The following is a 21,664-nucleotide window of genomic DNA, read 5'->3' as shown; positions in this document are numbered from 1 at the left end:
AAGTCATTGATTAGGTGGGACTGGTTGTCGGCAAATGAAGTGGCATTCAGTTAGATAAAACTAACCATCCTCAAAGATGCGATAGAATGGCGAAGAGTGGAGTAGAGTTTTGTACAGTGGAGTGGCAGAGTTTGCCATGTATTGGAGTGGCGTAGTGTGGAGTCACGTAGCGTGGAATATACTGGAGGGGCATAGAGTAGAGTGAACTGGTGAAGAGTGCATTGGCGCAGAGTGTTGCAGATCATAGTGGCATACAGTGGAGTGGTATTGAGTGTAGTGGCATTGAATTCAGTGACGTACAATGCAGCATCATAGAATGCAGTGGCGTAGATTAGAGGGTGCATAGAGTGCACTGGTGCAGAGTGGAGTGGCGCAGAGTGGAGTGGCACAGAGCAAGTCACTCAGAGTCAAGTGGCACAGAGTAGTGTGGCACTGAGTAGAGTGGCACAGAGTAGATTAGAGTGGCATAAAGCGCAGTGGCATAGAGCTTATTTCCATAGAGTAGAGTGGCATAGAGTAGTGTAAAGTGAAGTATCATAGAGTTGAGTGATGCAGAGAGTACTGGCGCAGAGTAGAGTCGAGTAGCATGGAGTGCAGCAGCATAGAGTGGTGCAGAGTAGAGTATCATAGAGTGATGCAGAGGAGAGTGTAGTGCCATAGAGTGCAGTGACATACAGTGCAGTGGCATAGAGTGGAGTAGTGCATAGTAGAATGGCATAGAGTTCAGTGCCGGAGAGTGGAATGGCATAGAGTGTCAGAGTGTAGTGGTTTAGAGTGGAGTAGAGTGGCCTACAGAGCAGTGGTGTAGGATACAGTGATGCAGAGAACAGTGCAGTAGCACACTGTGCAGTTGTGTAGAATGCATTGGCATCAAGTGCAGTAGTTAAGAGAAGAGTGGCGTAGAGTGGAGTGGCGCAGAGTGGAGTAGAGTGGAGTATAGTGCAGTGGCATATAGTAGATTGTTTCAGAGTAGAGTGAAATGTTGTGGCGTGGAGTAGTGAAGGGTAGAGCGCAGTTGCGTAATGTGACACAGAGTGGAATGGCATAGAGTAAAGTGATATAGAGTGCAGTGGCATAGAGAGCAGTGGTGCAGAGTATATGAGAGTGGCATACAGTGGATTGGTGTAGAGTGCAGGGGCATAAAGTTGAGTGTTACAGAGTAAAGTGCATTAGCGTAGAGTGTACTGGCATGGAGTGCAGTGACGCAAGTGCACTGTTGCAAAGTGACATAAAGTACAGTAACATAGAGTGAAGTTGTGTAGAGTAGATTGGAGTGGTGTAGAGTGCAGTGGCAAAGAGTGCAGTGGATTAGAGTAGAGTGGCAAAGAATGAATTGGCATAGAGTAGAGTTGTACAGGGTTGAGTAGAGAGGCACTAAATGAAGTGGTTTAGAGTGCAGTGGCGTGGAGTGGTGTAATTTAGAGTGGTGTGGAGTGGTGCAGAGTAGAGTGGAGTGGCGTAGAGTGCTGTTCCAAATAACACATTTTCAACTGAGATGACTATTACATTTGCATAGACATACGAGATCGACGGCGAGATGGCGAAGACGGCAATTGGAGTTCCAGGGGACCCCTATGGGCTGCAGCACATCTTTTGCCACCCATAAGGAGCCTATGCAAAGGCTTCTGCAGGGCTGCCATTGCAGCCTGTGTGAAAAGATGCATGCACCCTTTCACTGCCATTGACACTGCACCAGGTCACTTATAAGTCACCCCTATAGCAGGCCCTCCAGCCCTGAGGGCAGGGTGCAAAGTACCTGTGTGTGAGAGCACCCCTGCACTAGCAGAGGTGCCCCCATGACCTCCAGGACCATTTTCAATGACTTCATGAGTGTGGGGACACCATTTTACGCGTGTACTGGACATAGGTCACTACCTATGTCCAGCTGCGTAATGGTAACTCCAAACATAGGCATGTTTGGTATCAAACATGTAGGAATAATACCCCCATGCTTTTGCAAGCATTGGTTGTATGATCCCATGCACACTGGGGGCTCCTTAGAGGACCCCCCAGAACTGCCATACCAGCCTTCTGAGGTTTTCCAGGCAGCCCCAACTGCTGCCACCTCACAGACGAGTATCTGCTCTGCTGTTGCTCGAAAAGCTCAAGCCCAGGAAGGTAGAACAAAGGATTTCCTTTGGGAGAGGGGAGTTCCACCTTCTCCCTTTGGAAATAGGTGTTACTGGCTTGGGAGGGGTAGCCTCCCCAAGCCACTGGAAATGCTTGGAAGGGCACATTTGCTGCCCTCCTTGCTTTGCTCGTTCAGGGAACCCCAGCCCTTGCTCTGGCATGAAACTGGTCAAAGGAAAGGGGAGTGATCACTCCCCTGTCCATCACCACCCCAGGAGTTGTGCACAGAGCTCCTCCAGAGGTTCTTTGGGTTTTGCCATCTTGGATTCCAAATTGGCAGGGAACTCTGGGAGCATCTGAGTGGCCAGTGCCAGCAGGTGGCATCAAAACCCTCCCCTGATAGGTGCTTACCTGTTTAGGTGACCAATCCCCCTTTCAAGGCTATTTAGGGTCTCTCCTTTGGGTGGTTCTTCAGATTTGGATTGCAAGACTCCAGCAGGAATACTCAACATCCTCCACTTCAACTTCTCACTGAAGAAACTGCATCTGGACCCTCCAGGAACTTTACAAACTGCAACAAAGAAGCATGACTCCTTCTGCAACATTGTATCTTCATCTCCTGCCAGCAACTGCAACTGTTTCCCGGTCATGCATCCTCTGAGGACAGCCTGTCTTCAGCCTGCACCAGAAGAGCGAAGGAATCTCCCTTGGTGTGAAGGAGTCACTCCCTTGCTTCTGCACCGCTGCACCTATTGCAACAACGACTGGTTGCGTGGATCCCCTCTCCTGCTGAGCTTCATGGATCCTGCATCACGGGTGGTGGACTGAAGTGGCCCCGACGGTCCTGACATCCCACTGTCCAACTTTGGTGGAGGTAAGAACTTGCCTCCCCATGAAAGACAGTATCCCTGTGCACCACGTGTTTTGCAGCTTCCAAGGCTTGTTGGCATCCTTCCACAAAGTTCTTCATGCATCTTGCAGCTCCAGCCCCCAGCACTCTATCCTGTGATGCACAGCTTCCTGAGTGGTTCTCCGACGGTGTGGGAGCCCTTGTCATCATGCTGCGTGGACCTCTTTTGCACCTTCTTTGTCCCTGTGCTATGGGACTCCTGTATGCACTGCCTGGTCTTCTGTGGGCTTTCTGAGTTGCTGAGAGTCCCCTCTGACTTCCTCTCCTGTGTAGAGTCCACCTGGTCCTTCCTGGTCCCAGGCTGAGCCATTTTCTGCTAACAGCGATCTTTGTGTGTGCCAAGGCTTGTTGGCGGACTCCAGCGTCGCAAACCAGACTGCAATCCTCCATCCAGTGTGGGACATCATTTTCACCAACCAGGAACCCGACTCTGTCTTCTTGGGTGCAATACTGAATGTTCTTCTTCCCAGGTGATTCTTCTTTTGCACCTTCATCCGGGTTAGCAGGGGCTCCTGTTCTCCCTGGACTCTTCTGTGCTTCTTGCCTTGGTCCCCTTCTTCCAATGGTCTTCAGGTCCAGGAATCCACTGTTGGTGTCTTGCAGTCTCTTGCATAATCTTTCTCGTGTTTCTGTGTGTTCTGGCAAAGTTACTGTGTTTTACTCCTGCTTTCCTGGGGTGGATTCTAGTACCTAAGTTTGGTGTTTTCTAGTATTCCCAACGACCCTCTACACACTACACTTGCCTAGGTGGGAAGTCAACATTCGCATTCCACTTTCTTAATATATGGTTTGTGACCCCCCCAGGCCCATTTCTAACTATTGTGATTTTCACTAATTGCACTGTTTTCTAACTGTTTTATGCCAATTTCTGCATACTAGTGTATATCAGTTGTGTATTGCTTACCTCCTAAGGGAGTATAGTCTCTATGTTTTTTTTGGTATTGTGTCACCAAAATAAAGTACCTTTAATGTTGTAACACTGAGTGTTTTCTTTCATGCGTTTGAGTACTGTGTGACTACAGTGGTATTGCATGGGCTTTGCATGTCTCCTAGATAAGCCTTGGCTGCTCAGCTGCAGCTATCTCTAGAGAGCCTGGCTTATAGACACTGCCTACATTTCCCTAATAAGGGATAACTGGACCAGGTATAAGGTGTAACTACCATAGGTATCCACTACAAATCAGGCCAGCCTCCTAGACACACACACACACACACACACACACTCTCACTCTCTCTCTTTCTCTCTCTCTCTCTCTCTCTCTCACACACACACACACACATGTATATTCAGGATCTGTGGAAACACAACTACTCTATTATCTTTGTCAATATTTTTTTTTGAGAGGGCTTGTTAAAAGAATGACAAAATGGATTTCAGGCAATTTATTGACAGCCTGCATATTTATCAGGGATGTGCAATGCATCCGGCATGTGAGGGACTATTCACCAGCCCTACCAGCCTGTCAGAGATGGACCTAGCATGTGTGTAATGTCACCCCAGTCCTCTTTGACTACCTAAAGATTGTCTTAGGTAACTGACATTGTGTTAGTCCTACTGGCTTTCCAGAAGTGCACTTTCCATGCCCCTGACTCTGCCCAAGCTAAAAGGAACTTTCAAAGGCACTGCTGACATGGGACTAACTTGGCGTTAAATCTATTGGTCTGTCAAAAGTACATCTGAGATCTGGCTATAGGCCTGGAAAACGTGTGTCTGACGTGATGACTGTCCTAAGGGAGAAACTAGAAAAATACAATGGCTTAGACTCTCAACCATATCCCACATGCCATTAAGGATGAATGACACAAATATTGATTGAAAAATATCGTGTGATATAAATATAGTGTTAAAAATGTCACCATTACAAAAATATTGCGGAACAGAATATTTAAAATAAGAATATTGTTTTTTGTACATATTCCTGTTTATAAGCATATGTTGTCTTTAAAATTGTTTCCTTTAATATAGTTGTAACAAATATAGATTTCTAATCATTTAGTATATATCAGTCAGTATATTAATTTTAGATATTACATTTGTAGTAAAATTGTAATTTTTTTTAATCCATATTTTTTTTAAATGAATTCGGAATATATACTGTAGGAAGTGGTTTGTCAGGTCTGAAGGGGAATAGGTTGGGAAGTTAATTACATTATAATGTATTTACTTCTAATATTAATTAATTTTTAATATAAATACATTATTAGTTATCAATTTTGTAAATTGTTCAATTGTTATTTTATTTAGTTAAGTTTAATTTAGTAACTTTAATGTAGAGTTTATTTGTTAAAGTTTAATTAGTAATTTATATTTTAGTAGCAGGCTGTTGTGTTTGTTAGGAAATAGGGTGGGAAGGTTTTTAAGTTATATTGTTTTTAACACATTATTTTTATTTTTAATGTTTAATTTATAATTCATTATTCAAATATTTAAATTGATCATTATGTAAATTATTCTTTTTATATGAAATTGTTTATAATCCATTGGTAGTATTATTTACTATTTGTAAAATGTGTTTACATTTATTATTTAATTTGATTAGCTTTATTTAAATAGTACTTTAATTGTATTATTGTTTTATTATTTAATTTATTTTTGTTGGTGCTTGTGGTTGTTGTGGATAGCAGGGGGATGTATTTGATAATTTCTTATGTATTCTTTAACATTTTACTTTTTTAAATCGATATAATATTTATTTCTTATTTAAAATATGATTTAATAATGTTATGTTGTTAGATATTTCAGTGTTTTTTAGAAAATGGTAATGAGTTGGAATGATAAAAGTAATCTCTCTGTATTCCAACACTTTTCTGACTGTTGCTCAGTTGGGAGTAGAAACGGTAAATATAACCGCTCCGAAGCAAAACTTTCTCTATTGTTGCATACACTAGAGGAGGAATAGTAAATCTAACTTAACTCTTTTCCTATTTTTGTTTAGACTGGAGTTATATAAATTATTTTTGTTACTGTTGTTTAATTTTATTTGTTTTCATTTTTTCCCATATACATTACCTAGTGGTGAAAGCCACTAGGTAATTATAGTTAACACCTAGGGCCCTATCACGAGTTTGACGGACGGAAAAGCCCGTACGCCAAACTCCAGACAGGGTGGCCGCCGCCTACGCGGAGACCTCCCCGACGGAGTTATTAAGAGTCTTCTGATAGCTCAGTGGGCGGAAACCTGAGTTTCCGCCTGCTTGCCTAGCGGGAAACAGGCTACAGTTTTGTCTCTGGCTCATAATCGAGCCGGCAGCAATGCTGTAGCCTGCAGGGTGCACCAGCACCCTTGCAACGTTCACTGTCTACAAAGCAGACAATGAACATTGCGATGGTGCATACCAAGTGTATGGGCAGTGCAGGGGCCCTCCTGGGTCCCCCTGCACCCGTTCTCCACCAGCCTTATCATGGCGGTCAGACCGCCATGAAACCACTGATGGAGAACGAGGTCGTAATTCCCAGGGCAGCTCTGTTTGCAGATTAGGACCGCCACCATCCTCCACACCGCTGGGTTCTGAGATCCTGGCAGATCTGGCGGTTCCATGGTGGTCCGACCAACAGGGTTGTAAAGTGGCAGTCGTACAGCCACATTGGCGGCAGATCAGACCGCCACCGCAGGTGTGGCGGTCTATAGACTGCCACACTCGTGATCGGGCCCCTAGTTTCTATGGAAAAAGCGTTGTTGATTTTACTGATAACTTTGGCGCTGTTTGATGAATCTTCATGAAATTTCCCAAAACACAACAGTGGTCACTTCAGCTGTTGTCTGGAAAGTTTCAGGCTGATCCGTCAAGCTGGGTCTGAGAAAAAGGAGGGGTCCCAAAGCGTGTTTTTTTCCATTTATTTTTCCATAGGTGTTTTGAACAGTGATAGCGTCGAAACCACTGGACGGAATTACACCAAATTTGGCAGAAGGGTAGCTCTTGGCCCAGAAAGAGGCCTTTTTATATTTGGTGTAAATCCATTCTGTAGGTTTCTAGTTATTGAATGAAAACCAAATGTGTAAATAGGGACGCAGATCCTCCTGGATCCTCCTGGATCCTCCCCAGATTCAGAGGAAAAGCAAGGCCCGGATTGGCTGGCCGCAACCTGACAGAGAAGTTGCAGCCGCCATTTTGTTTCTCGCATTGCCTGAAGGGGTGGGAAAAACTGTGTAAAAACGTATAAGGGGTCAGGATACAGGTATCCTGACCCCATAGGAAACTTGGAGGGGTCCCTTAGGGACCCCTCATGGGCACAAATTTGCCGTTTTTTTGGCCAATCCTCGGATCCACCTTGGATCCTGGGGAAAAGCAAGCCCCTGACGGGCTTGCCGCAGCCTGACACAAATATTAACGTGTGTGTTAAAAAAAAACCATAGAAATTCACTGAAAACACAAAAGTTACAGGGACGTTATAGTTATGTTTATTTTTTAGCCATACAAAGCCATAGAAATTCAGCAGTTATTTTTATACTTATCTGAGGAAACTATAACTCATGCCCAAATGTAACTTTAGGCAACGAGTTATAGTTTTATAACTTTCATAACATAAATATAACTATAAATATAACTATAGCTGCTAAAAATCTATCACTTTGTATGAGTAAAATGTCAAATTAGCTATAACGTCTCTATAACCTTTGTTTTTTTTGAGTGAATATATTTTTATATATATATATATATATATATATATCTCACACCACTATACTCCAAACAGGGAACAGGGCAGAGTGTAATAGACGGCGGAGCAGGCCGCCCAGCAAACATCAATACCACAAAGTCCTCCAGGGAATGCTCAGATAAAAAATGCACTTTGTTAAAAAAGCGGTGGTTGTAACGCATTTCCTCATGTAAGTGTTTCCCTGAAGGAGTTTGTTATAAATATATTCACTGAAAAAAACAAAGGTTACAGGGATGTTATAGTTAGGAAATAGAATTAAAAAAAGATAAAAATTCACTTAAAAAACGAAAGGTTATAGGGACGTTATAGTTAGGCTCACATTTTAGACGTACAAAATCATAGAAATTCACCAGCTTTACTTAGAGTTCCCTCAACTAACTATAACTTGTGCCCTACGGTAAATAAAACTCGCTCCCCTGCCATGCATAGTTTTTTCATAAAAAATGTCACTGCAAATATACATTGATATTATCAATAATGTTATCAAAGATGTCATGAGTGCAGTAATTTGTGGGTTAATTAGCAGTGAATGGCGATGGCGCAATTTATAGTTACCTTAGGGCACGAGTTATAGTTAGTTGAGGTAACTCTAACTGGTGAATTAAAAAAGTATTTTTGCCCTGGGGGTGGTGGTCCCCGCAGCTCTGGAAACTGCACATCTCCCCGCTCATAATTCATTGTAGCCCCAGGGAGCTGATGGTCCCCGGGACTTTGGGGGAGGCCATTGGGCCCCCCTCACATATAAAAAGCATTTTTGCCCTGGGAGGGGGTGGTCCCTGGAGTGTCGGGGGCCAGGAGGCCCCCCCTTTTAAAAATTAAACAGGACCTGGCCCACCCTGGGTCTTTTATAAAAACAAGCGTGGGAGCCTGCACTTGTTTTTTTTCTTCTTTTTTTTACCATGGATTCGTGACCCCAGTAAATGTTTTAAAATAATGCTTTTTAGCTCTGGGGGGCTCCCTTTGGGACCCCAGCACCAGAGCTAAGGGTGTTCGTACCCTAGCCCCTTTTGTATTTTTGAGCCGAGTCCCAAGATGACTGCCAACACTTCCTGGTTTGAAGTGTTGGCAGCCAATCAGATCTCAGCGAAAGATCAAGAGGGGTCGCAAATCCTTTGCATCCCTATAAATACAAATTCGGAGTTCCTTAAACTTCTCAAAAACTACTAAAAGGAGTTACACCAAATAACAAAGAGGGACAAATTTGGTGTAATTCCAACCAGTGTTTTTTGCGCTTTCGCTGTTCAGTGTTTACTATGGGAATTAACATTGGAAATGCTCTAAATTTCACCCCACCTTTATCTCGGCTGCCGCTTAATGGATCACCCTGAAATTTTCCAGACAGCAGCTCACGTGGCTGTCAAAGTTTTGCTGAACATTTCGTGAAGATTCGTCAAGCGGCACCATAGATATAGGCAAGCAAAAAAACAGCTTTTTCTAATGAAATTAGGTCCTAACTATAACTACCTACTGGTGACTGCCAGTAGGTAATATATCATTTTAATTGACTATGCATTTTTATGTAATGGGTATTTTGGTTTTTAGTTTTTGTTATTGTTAATATTATTTATGTGTTTTTAAGTGTTTAAATATTGTTTATATACATATAAATATTGTTTATATATATGTGACTATAGCTATATAATAATATATAGCTATATATCATATATATAAAATGCAGATGTAGTGGATGGGCTGCATGTAGGACTGTCTGTGGTTGTGTTGTCTGCAAGTGTGGTGACTGGGGTGGATGTCTGAGGGTCTGCTGTTGTGGTGTCTGTGGGTAGGATAGGTGTGGTGGCTGTAGCACTGAATGTTGGTGTGGTGTCTGCAGGTGTGTCGGGTGTTGTGTCTGTGATGCTGGGGGTGGTGTGGGTGTCAGGGCAGGTAGTGACTATTGCTGTGTATGCAGGTAGATGTTGCTTGAGTGTATGCCTGTGGTGTTTCTTGTGATGCTTATGTTTGTCTACGCTACCCTTGGATGTTGAGGTGGATGCTTGCCTGTCTGTTTGTATGGTTTGGCTGGGTTTGGGAAGGGGGGAATCGGTTTGGGAAGAGGAAGGTGGCGGGGGATGGTAGACAAAGGGTGACTGGCTGCCATCAGTGTAGAGGCGAGAGCCTGAACAGATCTCTGTAGGCCAGACACTACACTGTGAATGCCCTCCAAGAACGCATTACTCTGTTTATTGTGAGTTGCCAGTCCCTGGATGGCATTCACGATGGTTGAACGACCCACAGAGATCGATCTCAGGATGTTAATAGCCTGCTCACTGAGGGCAGCAGATGCTAAAGGGGGCTGAGTGTAGGAGGCTGGCCTGGCTTATAGTGGGTACCTGAGGGTACTTACACCGTGTGCCAGGTCCAGTTATCCCTTATTAGTAGATTAGTAGTGTTCTAGCAGCTTAGGCTGATAGAGGTAGCTATAGCAGAGCAGCTTAGGCTGAACTAGGAGACATGCAAAGCTCCTACTATACCACTTATTTCATATAGGTACTATATCACAAGAAACACAATACTCAGGGTTACTAAAAATAAAGGTACTGTATTTTAGTGACAATGTGCCAAAAATATCTCAGAGGATATACTCCCGTAGGAGGTAAGTAAAATACCCAAAATATACACACAAACCAAAATCAGGTAAGTAAAACAGTCAGAAAGTAGTGCAAACACTGTGGAATACAGTAGGATGCAATAGGTCTAGGGGAAAAACAAACAATATACTAAGAAAGTGGAATGCAAACAACACATGGACCCCTAGGCTAGTGTAGTGTGTAGAGGGTCACTGGGAGTGTAAGAAAACACTAAGGGTGTCCAAGATACCCCACCCCAAGACCCTGAAAAGTAGGAGTAAAGTGCTAGTACTTCCCCAGAAACACACTAAACTCGTGATAGAGGATTTTGGAAGAACACAACAGACTGCAAAGCACTGAAGATGGATTCCTGGACCTGAGGACCTGCATAGAAAGGGGACCAAGTCCAAGAGTCGTGAGAGTGTCCAGGGGGTGCAGGAGCTAAAGATTCTGCAACAACGAAAGGTGCTAGGAACTTCTCCTTCGTGCAGAAAATGTCCCACGGAGTGCTGGAACATGCAGAGTTTTTATTTGGCAAAAGACCACAAACAAGCCTTGCTAGCTGCAAGAGTCACAGTTGGAGAAAAAGGGTGCTGCCTGGGCCCAGGAAGGACTAGGATGTCACCACTTAGGAGAGGAGACAGAGGGGGGCCCTCAGAAATGTAGAGAGCCCATGCACAAGAAGGTAGCACCTGCAGAAGTCCTTGAACACAGGTTCAAGAAGACTGAACACAGTGGTTGTCTCAACACTACAAAAGAGGGTCCCACGAAGCCCGAGGTCAACTCAGGGAGTTGAGCAATGCAGGACGGAGTGCTGGAGACCTGGGCTTGGCTGTGCATGAATGATTTCTTGGAAAGGTGCACAGAAGCCCTTGCAGCTGCAGTTCACGCGGTGCATAGAATTACTGTCTGAAGAGGACAGGCAAGGACTTACCTCCTCCAAATTTGGACAGTTGGACCACTGGACAATATGGGTCACCTGGGTCCACCACTGGTGTTCCAGGGGCCACGCTCGTCAGGATAAGAGGGGTCCCAGCGTACCAGTGACACTGAAGTTTGGTGCCTGCTGGAGCAGGGGGAAGATTCCGTCAACCCACAGGAGATTTCTTCATGGCTTCCAGTGCAGGATAAAGGCAGGCAGCCCCCAAAGCATGCACCACCAGGAAAAAGTCGAGAAAGCCATCAGGATTAGGCGCTACAATGTCGCTGGCAGTCTTCTTGCTACTTTGTTGATGTTTTGCAGGCGTCCTGGAGCAGTCAGCAGTCGATCCTTGGCAGAAGTCGAAGAGAGAGGTGCAGAGGAACTCTATTGAATTCTTGCAAGTCGTCATCTGAGGAAAAGCCCAGTTGAGAGACCCTAAATAGCCCTCAGAGGAGGATTGGCCACCTAGTGAGGTAAGCACCTATCAGGAGGGGTCTCTGATGTCACCTGCTGGCACTGGCCACTCAGAGGCCTGCAGAGTGCCCCCACACCACTGGATTCAAGATGGCAGAGGTCTGGGACACACTGGGGGAGCTCTGGGCACCACCCCTGGGGTGATGATGGACAGGGATGTGGTCACTCCCCTTTCCTTTGTCCAGTTTCGCACCAGAGCAGGGACTGGGGGTTCCCTGAACCGATGTAGACTGGCTTATGCAAGGAGGGCACCATCTGTGCCCTTCAAAGCATTTCCAGAGGCTGGGGGAGGCTACTCCTCCCCAGCCTTTAACACCTATTTCCAAAGGGAGAGGGTGTAACACCCTCTCTCAGAGGAAATCCTTTGTTCTGCCTTCCTGGGACTGGGCTGCCCAGACCCCAGGAGGGCAGAACCTTGTCTGTGGGTTGGCAGCAGCGGTAGCTGCAGAGAAAACCCCAGAGAGCTGGTTTGGCAGTACCCGGGGTCCATAGTGGAGCCCCGGGGAAGCATGGAATTGGCGCACCAAGACGGATTTGACATGGGGAGACAATTCCATGATCTTAGACATGCTACATGGCCATATTCGGAGTTACCATTGTGCAGCTACATATAGGTATTGACCTATATGTAGTGCACGCGTGTAATGGTGTCCCCGCACAAAGTCCGGGGAAATGGCCCTGAACTATGTGGGTGCCCTCACACTTAGTATCTTTGCGCCTAGCCTCCACTAAGTGAAGGTTAGACATATAGGTGACTTATAAGTTACTTAAGTGCAGTGTAAAATGGCTGTGAAATAACGTGTGCGTTATTTCACTCAGGCTGCAGAGGCAGTCCTGTGTAAGATTTGTCGTATATCCCTATGGGTGGCAAAAGAAATGCTGCAGCCCATAGGGATCTCCTGGACCCCCAATACCCTGGGTACCTAGGTACCATATACTAGGGAATTATTAGGGTGTTCCAGTGTGCCAATTAGAATTGGTAAAAATGGTCACTAGCCTATAGTGACAATTTTAAAGGCAGAGATAGCATAAGCACTGGGGTTCTGGTTAGCAGAGCCTCAGTGACACAGTTAGTCCCTACACAGGTACACACTTTCAGGCCACAAACTATGAGCACTGGGGTCATGGCTAGCAGGATCCCAGTGAGACAGGCAAAAACCAAACTGACATACATGTAAAAATGGGGGTAATATGCCAGGCAAGATGGTACTTTCCTACACTGAGGCAGAGGTGCCTGTGGGGAAGGAGACGCCCACTCTCTTGGATGGCGGGAACTGCCAACTGGGTGGGGAGCTACAGGGAGGGCGTGATAGAAAGGGGGTTGGTGGGCAGGGATGGTTCTGGGGTGGTCCCAGATGGTCCGCCACCGTCAGGGAGTGGCCACTGGAGTGGGTTCCGAGAATGATGTACGGGGTCCGGTCCCCCCCAAGCCCAGACGTGGGTCCCTTTCTCCCTATGCCACTTGAATTAAGCTAGCCTGCATGATGAAGGGTGATGCCCTGAAACCAGTCCCAGGATGCTTGTTTCCAATCCAGGGAAGACTTGGCTTGGCAGTTCGGGATGGGATGGACTGTTCTCATGGGGAGCAGGGTCAAGACTGATTTGCACATGGCTGGGTTCAAACTGGAATGGCATGGGTAGCAAAAAAAACTATGGATTTAGGCTCAGATCTCTGTACTGGGGTGAATGTTTGACATTGTTCAGCATTCTGTCCATCACTTGTTCTTTTTGCATTTGTCGCCCAAAGTGGGAAGGGTATGCCCAGACGTGGGTCCCTTGCTCTCTATGCCACTGGAATCAAGCTAGCCTGCCTGATGAAGGGTGATACACTGAAACCAGTCCCAGGATGCTTGTTTCCAGTACAGGGAAGACTTGGTTTGGCAGTTCGGGATGGACTGTTCCCATGGGTAGCAGGGTCAAGACTGATTTGCATATGACTGGGTTTAAACTGGAATGGCATGGGTTGCAAAAAAACAATGGATTTAGGCCCAAAACTCTGTACTGGGGGGGAATGTTTGACATTGTTTAGCATTCCTCCCATCACTTGTTCTTTTTCCATCCAGTCTGTGGGCATCGCATGTGGGGTGAAAGCCTCATCGGAGGCCCCACCCCATGCCGCTGTGCCCCCTTTACCAGTTATCGTTCACCGTAATAGGCAGTGGAGGTCACGGATGGGGTAGAGGCCTCATCAGAGCCCCTTACGCTCCACCAAGCCCCCCCTTACTATTATCACGGATCACAAACGTTTGGGAAACCTCATTGGGGGTCCCCCGTTCGCACTGGATTTCTTACTCATTGCTTGGGGGTATATAAGCAGGCCGGGGTGGCAACCCTCGACGGAGGTCCCCGGTCCTGCCAACGACAAACCTACTGCTCTCCATGGGCCAGGAACAGAGCGTGAGAGCTCCCAAGTTGGGGCACAGATATCCCCGTGTTGCCAGCATCCTCTTGTTTTGCACCTGTGCAGGTAGCAGATCGTGCGCACTGGTTATGGGTGACTCTATTGACCTATGCTCCATGAGAGTGCTTCTTTTAGGGGCACCGATGATGATATGTGTCTTTCCATAATTATTTTCCCATGACATTTTACCCATATAGGGAACATTTTAGGAGACTATGGGCCTGATTACGATCTTGGCGGAGGGGATTGCTCCATCCCAAATGTGACGGATATCCCGCCGCCATATTACAAGTTCCATTATATTCTATGGAACTTGTAAGACGGCGGACGGGATATCCGTCACATTTGGGACGTAGTTATCCCCTCTGCCAAGGTCGTAATCAGGACCTATGTGTGTTTTCCCTTACTGTGCCTACTTGATGGTGTCTGGACATATATACTAATACTTCTCATTTGCTTAGTGCACTGTTGGTAACAATGACAACCTGACTACTACTTATGTTGCAGGACAACCAGTAACCTATGTGCTCTAATATGACTACTGTTGGTTTTCACAGAGTAATAGTACTTGAGTAAGGTTCTGACAACTGCTAGTGTAGAAGGGTATTACTGATACTTGCTATGTTTGGTTTAATTATGTTTTGTGCAATACAGTTCATTTGATATAACTTGGTTTTGAGTTTCCTTGATGATGTATTTATTGTGTCATGTGTGTGGTGTGTGTTGTGCAAATGCTTTACACATTGCCTCCGGGTACGGCCTGACTGCTTGTGCCACGCTACCAAGGGGTGAGCAGGGGTCATCCTGGGTGTGTAAACCCCTCGCCCTGACAAGAGTGGGCGGTTTCTGCCGGGCTTAGGTGCATACCCAAGCCAACCAGAAACCCAATTTCTAACATCACACAACACCACCTAAAGGCACTCACCCCCACTCACGCTGCAAAAGTGGAAGGGTTATGGCACCGACTTTCCCCCTGCTACCCAAATGTCAGAGATGTGACTGTGATTGACTCTTGTTTAGCCTGTCAAGGGTTCATCTAACATGTGATTGATGCTTCTCTAGTGCTATCGGACAGTTGGCGTATCATTTACTTTGCTTTAGTCCTACCTGAGAGTCAAAAATGTGTGCTCGGCATATGACTAACCAGCGGCTGTTCTTCCTTTTGGGCAGAGGAGCATTGCCTCTCTGCCTAAAATGTCCCCCAGCGATGAAAACTGAAATGGGAATAAAGTTAATTTATTGCCCATTTATTTTCCATCCTGCCTTCCTGACCAAGTGTCAGGACGGGCCGGCCTTCTGCTGAGTGGCAGCAGTGAGCTGTGCACAGTTTAACGTGTACGTGTCCTTTTGGCCTGCTGTCTTGAGATGGCCAGCCAGACTTGCGCATTTTACATTTCTCTAACCCAGATGTCGTAAGAACACTGAGAGGCCACTTCCTCCAATCCTGGTGCTGCTTTCATGCTGGTTACTAGCATGAGAGCAGCACCAGGATTACTTAAGAGAATTTGCTGGACCCTGAGTTGACCGGAGCGAGGAGGACATCGGACGTCATGCAGCAAGCAAGGTATGTGTTGTTTTTCTTTTCATTAATACACACCAACATGCATGCACCAACACCACATTTTTCTGCCCCCCCCCACTCTACCTACATGCCAGCAGCTGTTGTGACTAACTCAGCTTCAGCTCTACTACCCTTTCAGAGGTGATCTTGTTAGGTGAGTGACTCTTCTGCGGCACCATTATACTATACAATGGAAGTCTAGCATGTAACTGACTGAAAAATGCCACACAAATCGAGTTGAATCGAATAGTTAAATTTTTAAGTACATTAGGAATAACTATTCCTTTTCTTGTTACGATTTCAAATCTATTTCTTGATGGTTCATTTCAGTTTATGAGTGGTCACCTTATTGGTGCACTAATGAAACTGGCATATTCCTTAGGGCCCGAATAATTATGCCATTCAGCGGCTACTGTTTTTTCCACATAAATATGGATTTGCTGCATTTGCCACATAATCCATTATCTACTGCATAAATTGCTGGTTTTGCTAGAACTATTGATTGTAGCTCAAATGCATCAAAAGCTACTAACAATGCAGCAAGATGCATTGCTGCGCAGTGGAAGGCCCGTTACTAAAGTTGATTGGTTACCTTTCAATTGCCTACTGCTGTATTTAGGTTTTAAAATGTTACTAATCAGAGGTGGAACCTTTGTCCAGACAGTGGTAATGCATAAAATAGACAAAATAATGCAGTAACACTGCCACAAAATGTGTTGCATGATGTCACATAATTTGCCTTTGCTTGATGCATAAAATGGGAAACCCTGCTGCATGATTTAATCCTCCGCTCTCGCAAAATTAGAGCGCCCTTGGCCTTCGTGAAACGTTACAGCTCAATACATCATGAATGACAGTAACAATCAGCCAATGGCTGATGAATACGATGAATGACACAACCATCCATGGCTGAGCTGATCCCCTCTATGAGAGCGAAAAGACAAACCGTGGCCCTCATTATTTTTTCTTACTTTTTAAGTCTGGCGTTAGCCAAGTCCTTTTGATTTTAGTGAACATATGTACATGCTCATAAGAATTTCCTTGTGGGGCTTCATCAGTAATACATGTGCAGGCAGGAGTACTAGAGCTGGATCTGGAATTGGGAACTCAGCCAGCTTTTATCTTGTTGCTGAGGACCGTGCACCGCGATCCCCCCTGTTATATTCTAGTAGGAAGGTTTTTTTTTGCAGTTTTATATAGTGCACAACGTGACCCGAAGGTTTTGGAGCCCTTCAAATGAGCACCAGTTACATTACACAAGGACACATTCATATTTGGTAGGCCTGGGGGGATCGCATGATTTGCCCGGAACCACAGATTGTTGAGCCAACGCCAAGACTCGAACCTGATTCCGCAGCTCCAAAGTCACCAGTTTTGGCAGTTACGCTACATCCTCTCTCCTGAGTGCTGCACTTTTTCTAGGCTTGGGTCCTGTGCTCCAGCTCTGCCCACAAACAAGTAGATATTGAGATGCAGCACTAGCAAAGACCTCCCGTTTCTCTTAGTTAACCACTCCAACAAGTTGCTGAAGGTATCAAAGACCATGCAAGTCACTGAGCACCACACGGGCATTGCCTTGCCTATGTAGATATTGCCACATAATAGTATCTGCAATAGATAGAAGTGGCGGGAGACACAATTTAAAAGTAGTGGGGTGGAAGGAGGGGGTTGAGGGGGCGCATGGGGTGGCGTGCAGGGGGGTTTAATAATAAACAATATATAAAAACCTTACCTTGTGCTACTGGCTGCTTCGCGCTCCTCTACTTCCTGGTTCCCAGCAGGCCATGGGACAGCTTTAGAGACTCCCTGTGCAATCCCTGCGCTGATCTCATGCTATTACCAAGCATGAGAGCAGTGCTGGGATTGGACTGAGTGGGCTGGTTTATTGCTCACTCAGGCAAAGGGAGTCTGTGCTGTAGCTTCAACCTGGCTGTCAAATACAACTTGGTTGGAGAAACCTAAGTGTGCATGTCTGTTTGGCCGGCCTAAGATGGCCAGCTAAAGTGACATGCGCACTTAAGTGCTCTCCACACCTCCTCCCCCTTCCCATGGCCCAGCCCCACCCGTCCCTGCACAGCCAGCAGCTGTAAAATAAAATGATAATAAAATATAATTTCGTTTTTCAGCTGCTGGCTCTGAACCAGTGGGGTGACACTCCTTCGCCATTGAAGAGGAGCCGCGGCTGCTTGAGTGTGGAGTAAGATTAGTCAGAATGCATACTTAATGTCGCACACTCCTAATTTGAACCCTGCTCTAAACCCTCTCACTTGCTCAGTTGCCATATCTATCTTCGAATACGATACTCAACACTCGCTCTGCTTGATAGACTCATTCTCTTAGCTGCCTTCTGGGCCTCACAACCTATGAATCCGTCTGAAAACCTCTACTGCCTTTTTGGGCAAGTTGTGTAGAGCAAGATGGTCAAACCAGTCATGTGTATCACCCCGGGTGGCCTTACCATTTTCCTGCCTCATATTTTATTGTTCGGTTGTTTTACACCAGACCCTCATGTTCCTTAACTGATTTCAGATTTTCTAGCAATTTACCTCCCCAGACTCCTTGTAAATCAAATGTATTTCACTCTACAGTCAATTAGATCTGCTGCCTGCCAAGGTAATGTTTTAACCAGCCTACATAACTTCCTACTAACTGTTCTTTGCACAGAAACCCACTCCTGTTCTCTTGCCTCTAGACTGGAAAGGAACTGTCCCTGTTGGTGGACCACCACTGCACGAGAGATGTTTGCCCTGCATTTGGAGTGGTCACATCAACACAGGTAAGGCAACCTGTAATATGCCTGTTCATTGAACGACCAATAGCTTCTGCGCCCCCTATTCTTTCCTGGTTGGGGCGCTCGCTAAAGGGGGCACAAGGGAGCGGTTGACTGCTGGCAGTGTGCAAGGCCGGCATTAGCCACTAGGTGTTGTTTACAGCAGTCAGAGGTTGTTTTACAAACTGCCACATTCCACCTTCTACTCTGTTTCCAACCCAGCCCTACAACTCTTCGTCGTATCTAAGCAAGGCCACCCCTCCAAAGATTATCTGGGTGGTCCTTATGGTGCCCATAAAGAGCACCATTTTGCATTCTGGGAATTTCTCACAATAAATATTAGCATATGCTGGGGATGCTGACATACGTGCATCTATAGTCGCCCCTCACTTTGCACACCCACTAGCTTTCCATTCTTATCATCTCTCCTGCGCATGTCCCCGCAGTCGCTGCCACACTCACAGTCTGCAGCGTCTCCCTTCTTCTGCCCATTGGTTTTCATGTCTTCAGCCACTTGTCCTTACAATCTTCTGATATTTATCTTGTCCCTCGCAGGTCATACTCCTTTGCCTCCTTTGGGGTTAGTGTTTACTGTCCCTCCTCACTCTTTCCTTCTTTCTTAGAGCTGAACAGTCATCTTTGTTACTCCTTCTTTGGGATAACCGTAAAGCCGATGTGGTAGGACCTCCAATCTTCTGTCCTCCTCAGCATCCCTGTTCCTGTCTCTGCCCAGCGGATGCCTCTTCTTGTAACTCTTCTTTGTGGCTCTTCATGTCACCTGGCTGCTGTCCAGTGGCCACAGCATGCTTCTTACCAGCCTCTCTACCTCCTGGCCTTTGCAGCTCCTCACCGGGATACACTTGGGCCAAGGCACTTCCTGTTGGGTCTCACATCTGATACCTGGGAGGCCCTTCCATGGAGAAAGGACCCCTCCATCAAACCCCTTCTGAGGCGGGCAGCCATCTGGTTACTTCTTCCCCCTCTTCGCTCCATCAGCCTCTTTGCGTTCTTCTGTTCGCAGCTTATATCACGTGCACTGGGAGGCGTCATGGCCATTTTCTCTGCCTGCTTCTCTCCGTTACTAGCATCTATACCATCTAGGGAGGCCCTTGTAACCCCTCTGTATATGGGTCATATAACCATACATCAATGCAGCTGTACAGAAGGGACAGATATGTATATGTCCTTGTATTCCTCAGTGAAATTGTCAATTAATCACTGGATTTTTTTTTTACTTCATATTCTTCGTTTTTATTTTTGTTGCAAGACGGTGGAAGGTAGAGGCTGCCTAGCCAGTTATATGTGTAGACGTTTGTACCTACTGTTTGTAAATAATATATGTTTTTTTTATGTCACAAATTAAGAGTGCGAGAGAGAGACAAACAAAAATAAAAAAGAAGAATATGAAGTAAAAAATTATTTCCACTGATTAATTGACAATTTCACTGAGGAATAAAAGGATATATACATGTCTATCCCTTCTGTATAGGTGCATTAATGTATATCTCTCTGCTACTAGAGCATCTCTGTTGCATGTACCCGCTGCACTAGGCCACTTCCGGTCTGACAAATAACCTCACCAAAGGCCCTCTACTGATCCCCCCTCACCTTCTGTGTTTTCACCTCTCCTTCTTCCACTGCCTCCTTTTGTCCCTGTGGTCTTCCTGCTCCCCCTCTTGCTTCCTCCAGCACACCTGAGCCAGCCCCTCCCCCCCACCCACTGCCATGTGCTCATCTGGGACGGAGGAGGCACCTTCAGTCTCGCCCCTGTGCACAGCATCCTACCATCTCGGGCTCCCCTTCTCTGAGCCCCCAGTGACCAACCAGCCCCCAGACAGACCTCGACGCTTCTTGCTTAGAGCCTTACAGCCTGTGGCCCTCCATCCTTCCCGCGTCCCAGGAGGGCAGGCCAGCCACAGATTGGCAGTGCCAAGGGTGTCCCTGGGGGGAACACGCAGTGTACCTGACACCGTCGGTGCCGCAGGCGCCCCCCCCCCTCCTTCTCTGTCCGAAGCCCTCATCTATCTCCCAATCAGAAGGAGCAAAGCATGTCCTTGTCCACCACAGACCACCAATGGATCTGAGCCTCGAATTCAAGGGCACCTGAATAAAATAAATATTTTGTGGTCGTTGGCAATTCAGGGGTCACCTACCGTTCCCCGCTCTTTTCCATGTATTCTTTATCACACTCTGAAAGCCTAAATTGTAAAGTGAAGCGAGATTCCCTGCGGCAGGCATCCCAGAATTGCATTTTTTAGCGTCATGGTGGCAAATTGCAATTCAAATAGGCGGGTGACTGCTTCGGCCCTACGGATTATTCGTTGGCACATTTATGCCATCATGGCAACCGATAATCTACGTCCAGGCTGGACTGGCACAAGGATGTTTGCACCACTGGCGAAGTGATTTATTAGGTATTGCTATAGCTCTCATTTCCCACCAATCCCCATACTGTCTGGATCAGATGGTAATTGGCGCCGTCTTTCCACATAATTAAGACTCTCAATTGCAAACATGCGGTGAAATGTGTTCAAATGCGCACAGTCCGAGTTTGCGGACATTGGAATCGGGGAAAACACAGATGTTGCACTTTTGCCACCATTTGGAAGGGCACAGACCCGAATGGTGGGCTATGCTGCCCCCAGTACCGCACCCTGTGTGGTCAGTATTTTCTAGGTGTGGTATCACCCCTAATGATAGCGGCAACTTAGAAGCCTCTATGTCTTGCTTTGCCCTTTCATCACCGCGTTTCCCGGCATCCCCTGCCCCGCATACCTGCATGAGGGTCTCATGGTGCAGAGAGAACCTCAGGGCCCACATGTTTCCAAAGACGGGGAGCGGTGCTGGTCCTGGTGGGAGCTTCCTCGCCGCCCACTGGAGCTTGAGATACTGTCCCAGGAGTAAGACCACAGCCAGGGCGACCAGAGCCCAAGTGACCTCCATCGCGCCCATCTTCTGGGGGCTTTGTCCTGGACGGTCTCTCGGTCAGGTGTGTCCTGCAGGAATGTATCACTCCTCCTCCTTCTCTTGATGCAAAACAGTCACAATGCTCTCTGTGTAAACATGTGCTTGAGAAGGCTGGGCACGGTGCCAGGTTGCGCAGAGCTGCCAAGAGATCGTGCCAAATGGGTGGCTTTTCCTAGCATTCAACCTCTCTGCTCCCTGGTATTTGGAGCAGAAGTACAGACTACCACAGCTCGAGGGAGTATTAGGTTATAGGTGACGTTGTGAGGTCAGGGCATCACAAGTGAAAAGAAAAATGTAGGTTTAAGAAACTGGGTTGTTGGTTGAGTGGGTTGTTCACAGTCCCTGCCAGAGTGAACCACTAGAGT

General features: G+C 46.4%; 1 protein-coding gene across 1 annotated transcript in view; it reads right to left on the bottom strand.

The window, feature by feature from the left end:
* The window catches only part of LOC138279162 (cytochrome P450 2J6-like), a 149,904-nt gene extending 128,535 nt beyond the window's left edge, over window positions 1–21,369 (bottom strand). The window contains exon 1 of the mRNA XM_069219382.1: window positions 21,108–21,369. Within this exon, the coding sequence (XP_069075483.1) occupies window positions 21,108–21,284 (177 nt within the window). The 5' untranslated portion in view covers window positions 21,285–21,369. The remainder of the gene's footprint in view (window positions 1–21,107) is intronic.
* Between the last annotated feature and the right edge of the window lie 295 nt (window positions 21,370–21,664).

Source organism: Pleurodeles waltl, unplaced genomic scaffold, assembly GCF_031143425.1.
Source record: "Pleurodeles waltl isolate 20211129_DDA unplaced genomic scaffold, aPleWal1.hap1.20221129 scaffold_69, whole genome shotgun sequence".
Classification (NCBI taxonomy): Eukaryota; Metazoa; Chordata; class Amphibia; order Caudata; family Salamandridae; genus Pleurodeles; species Pleurodeles waltl.
The sequence above is the reverse complement of the archived record's forward strand: the minus strand, read 5'-3'. Positions and strand labels throughout refer to the sequence as shown.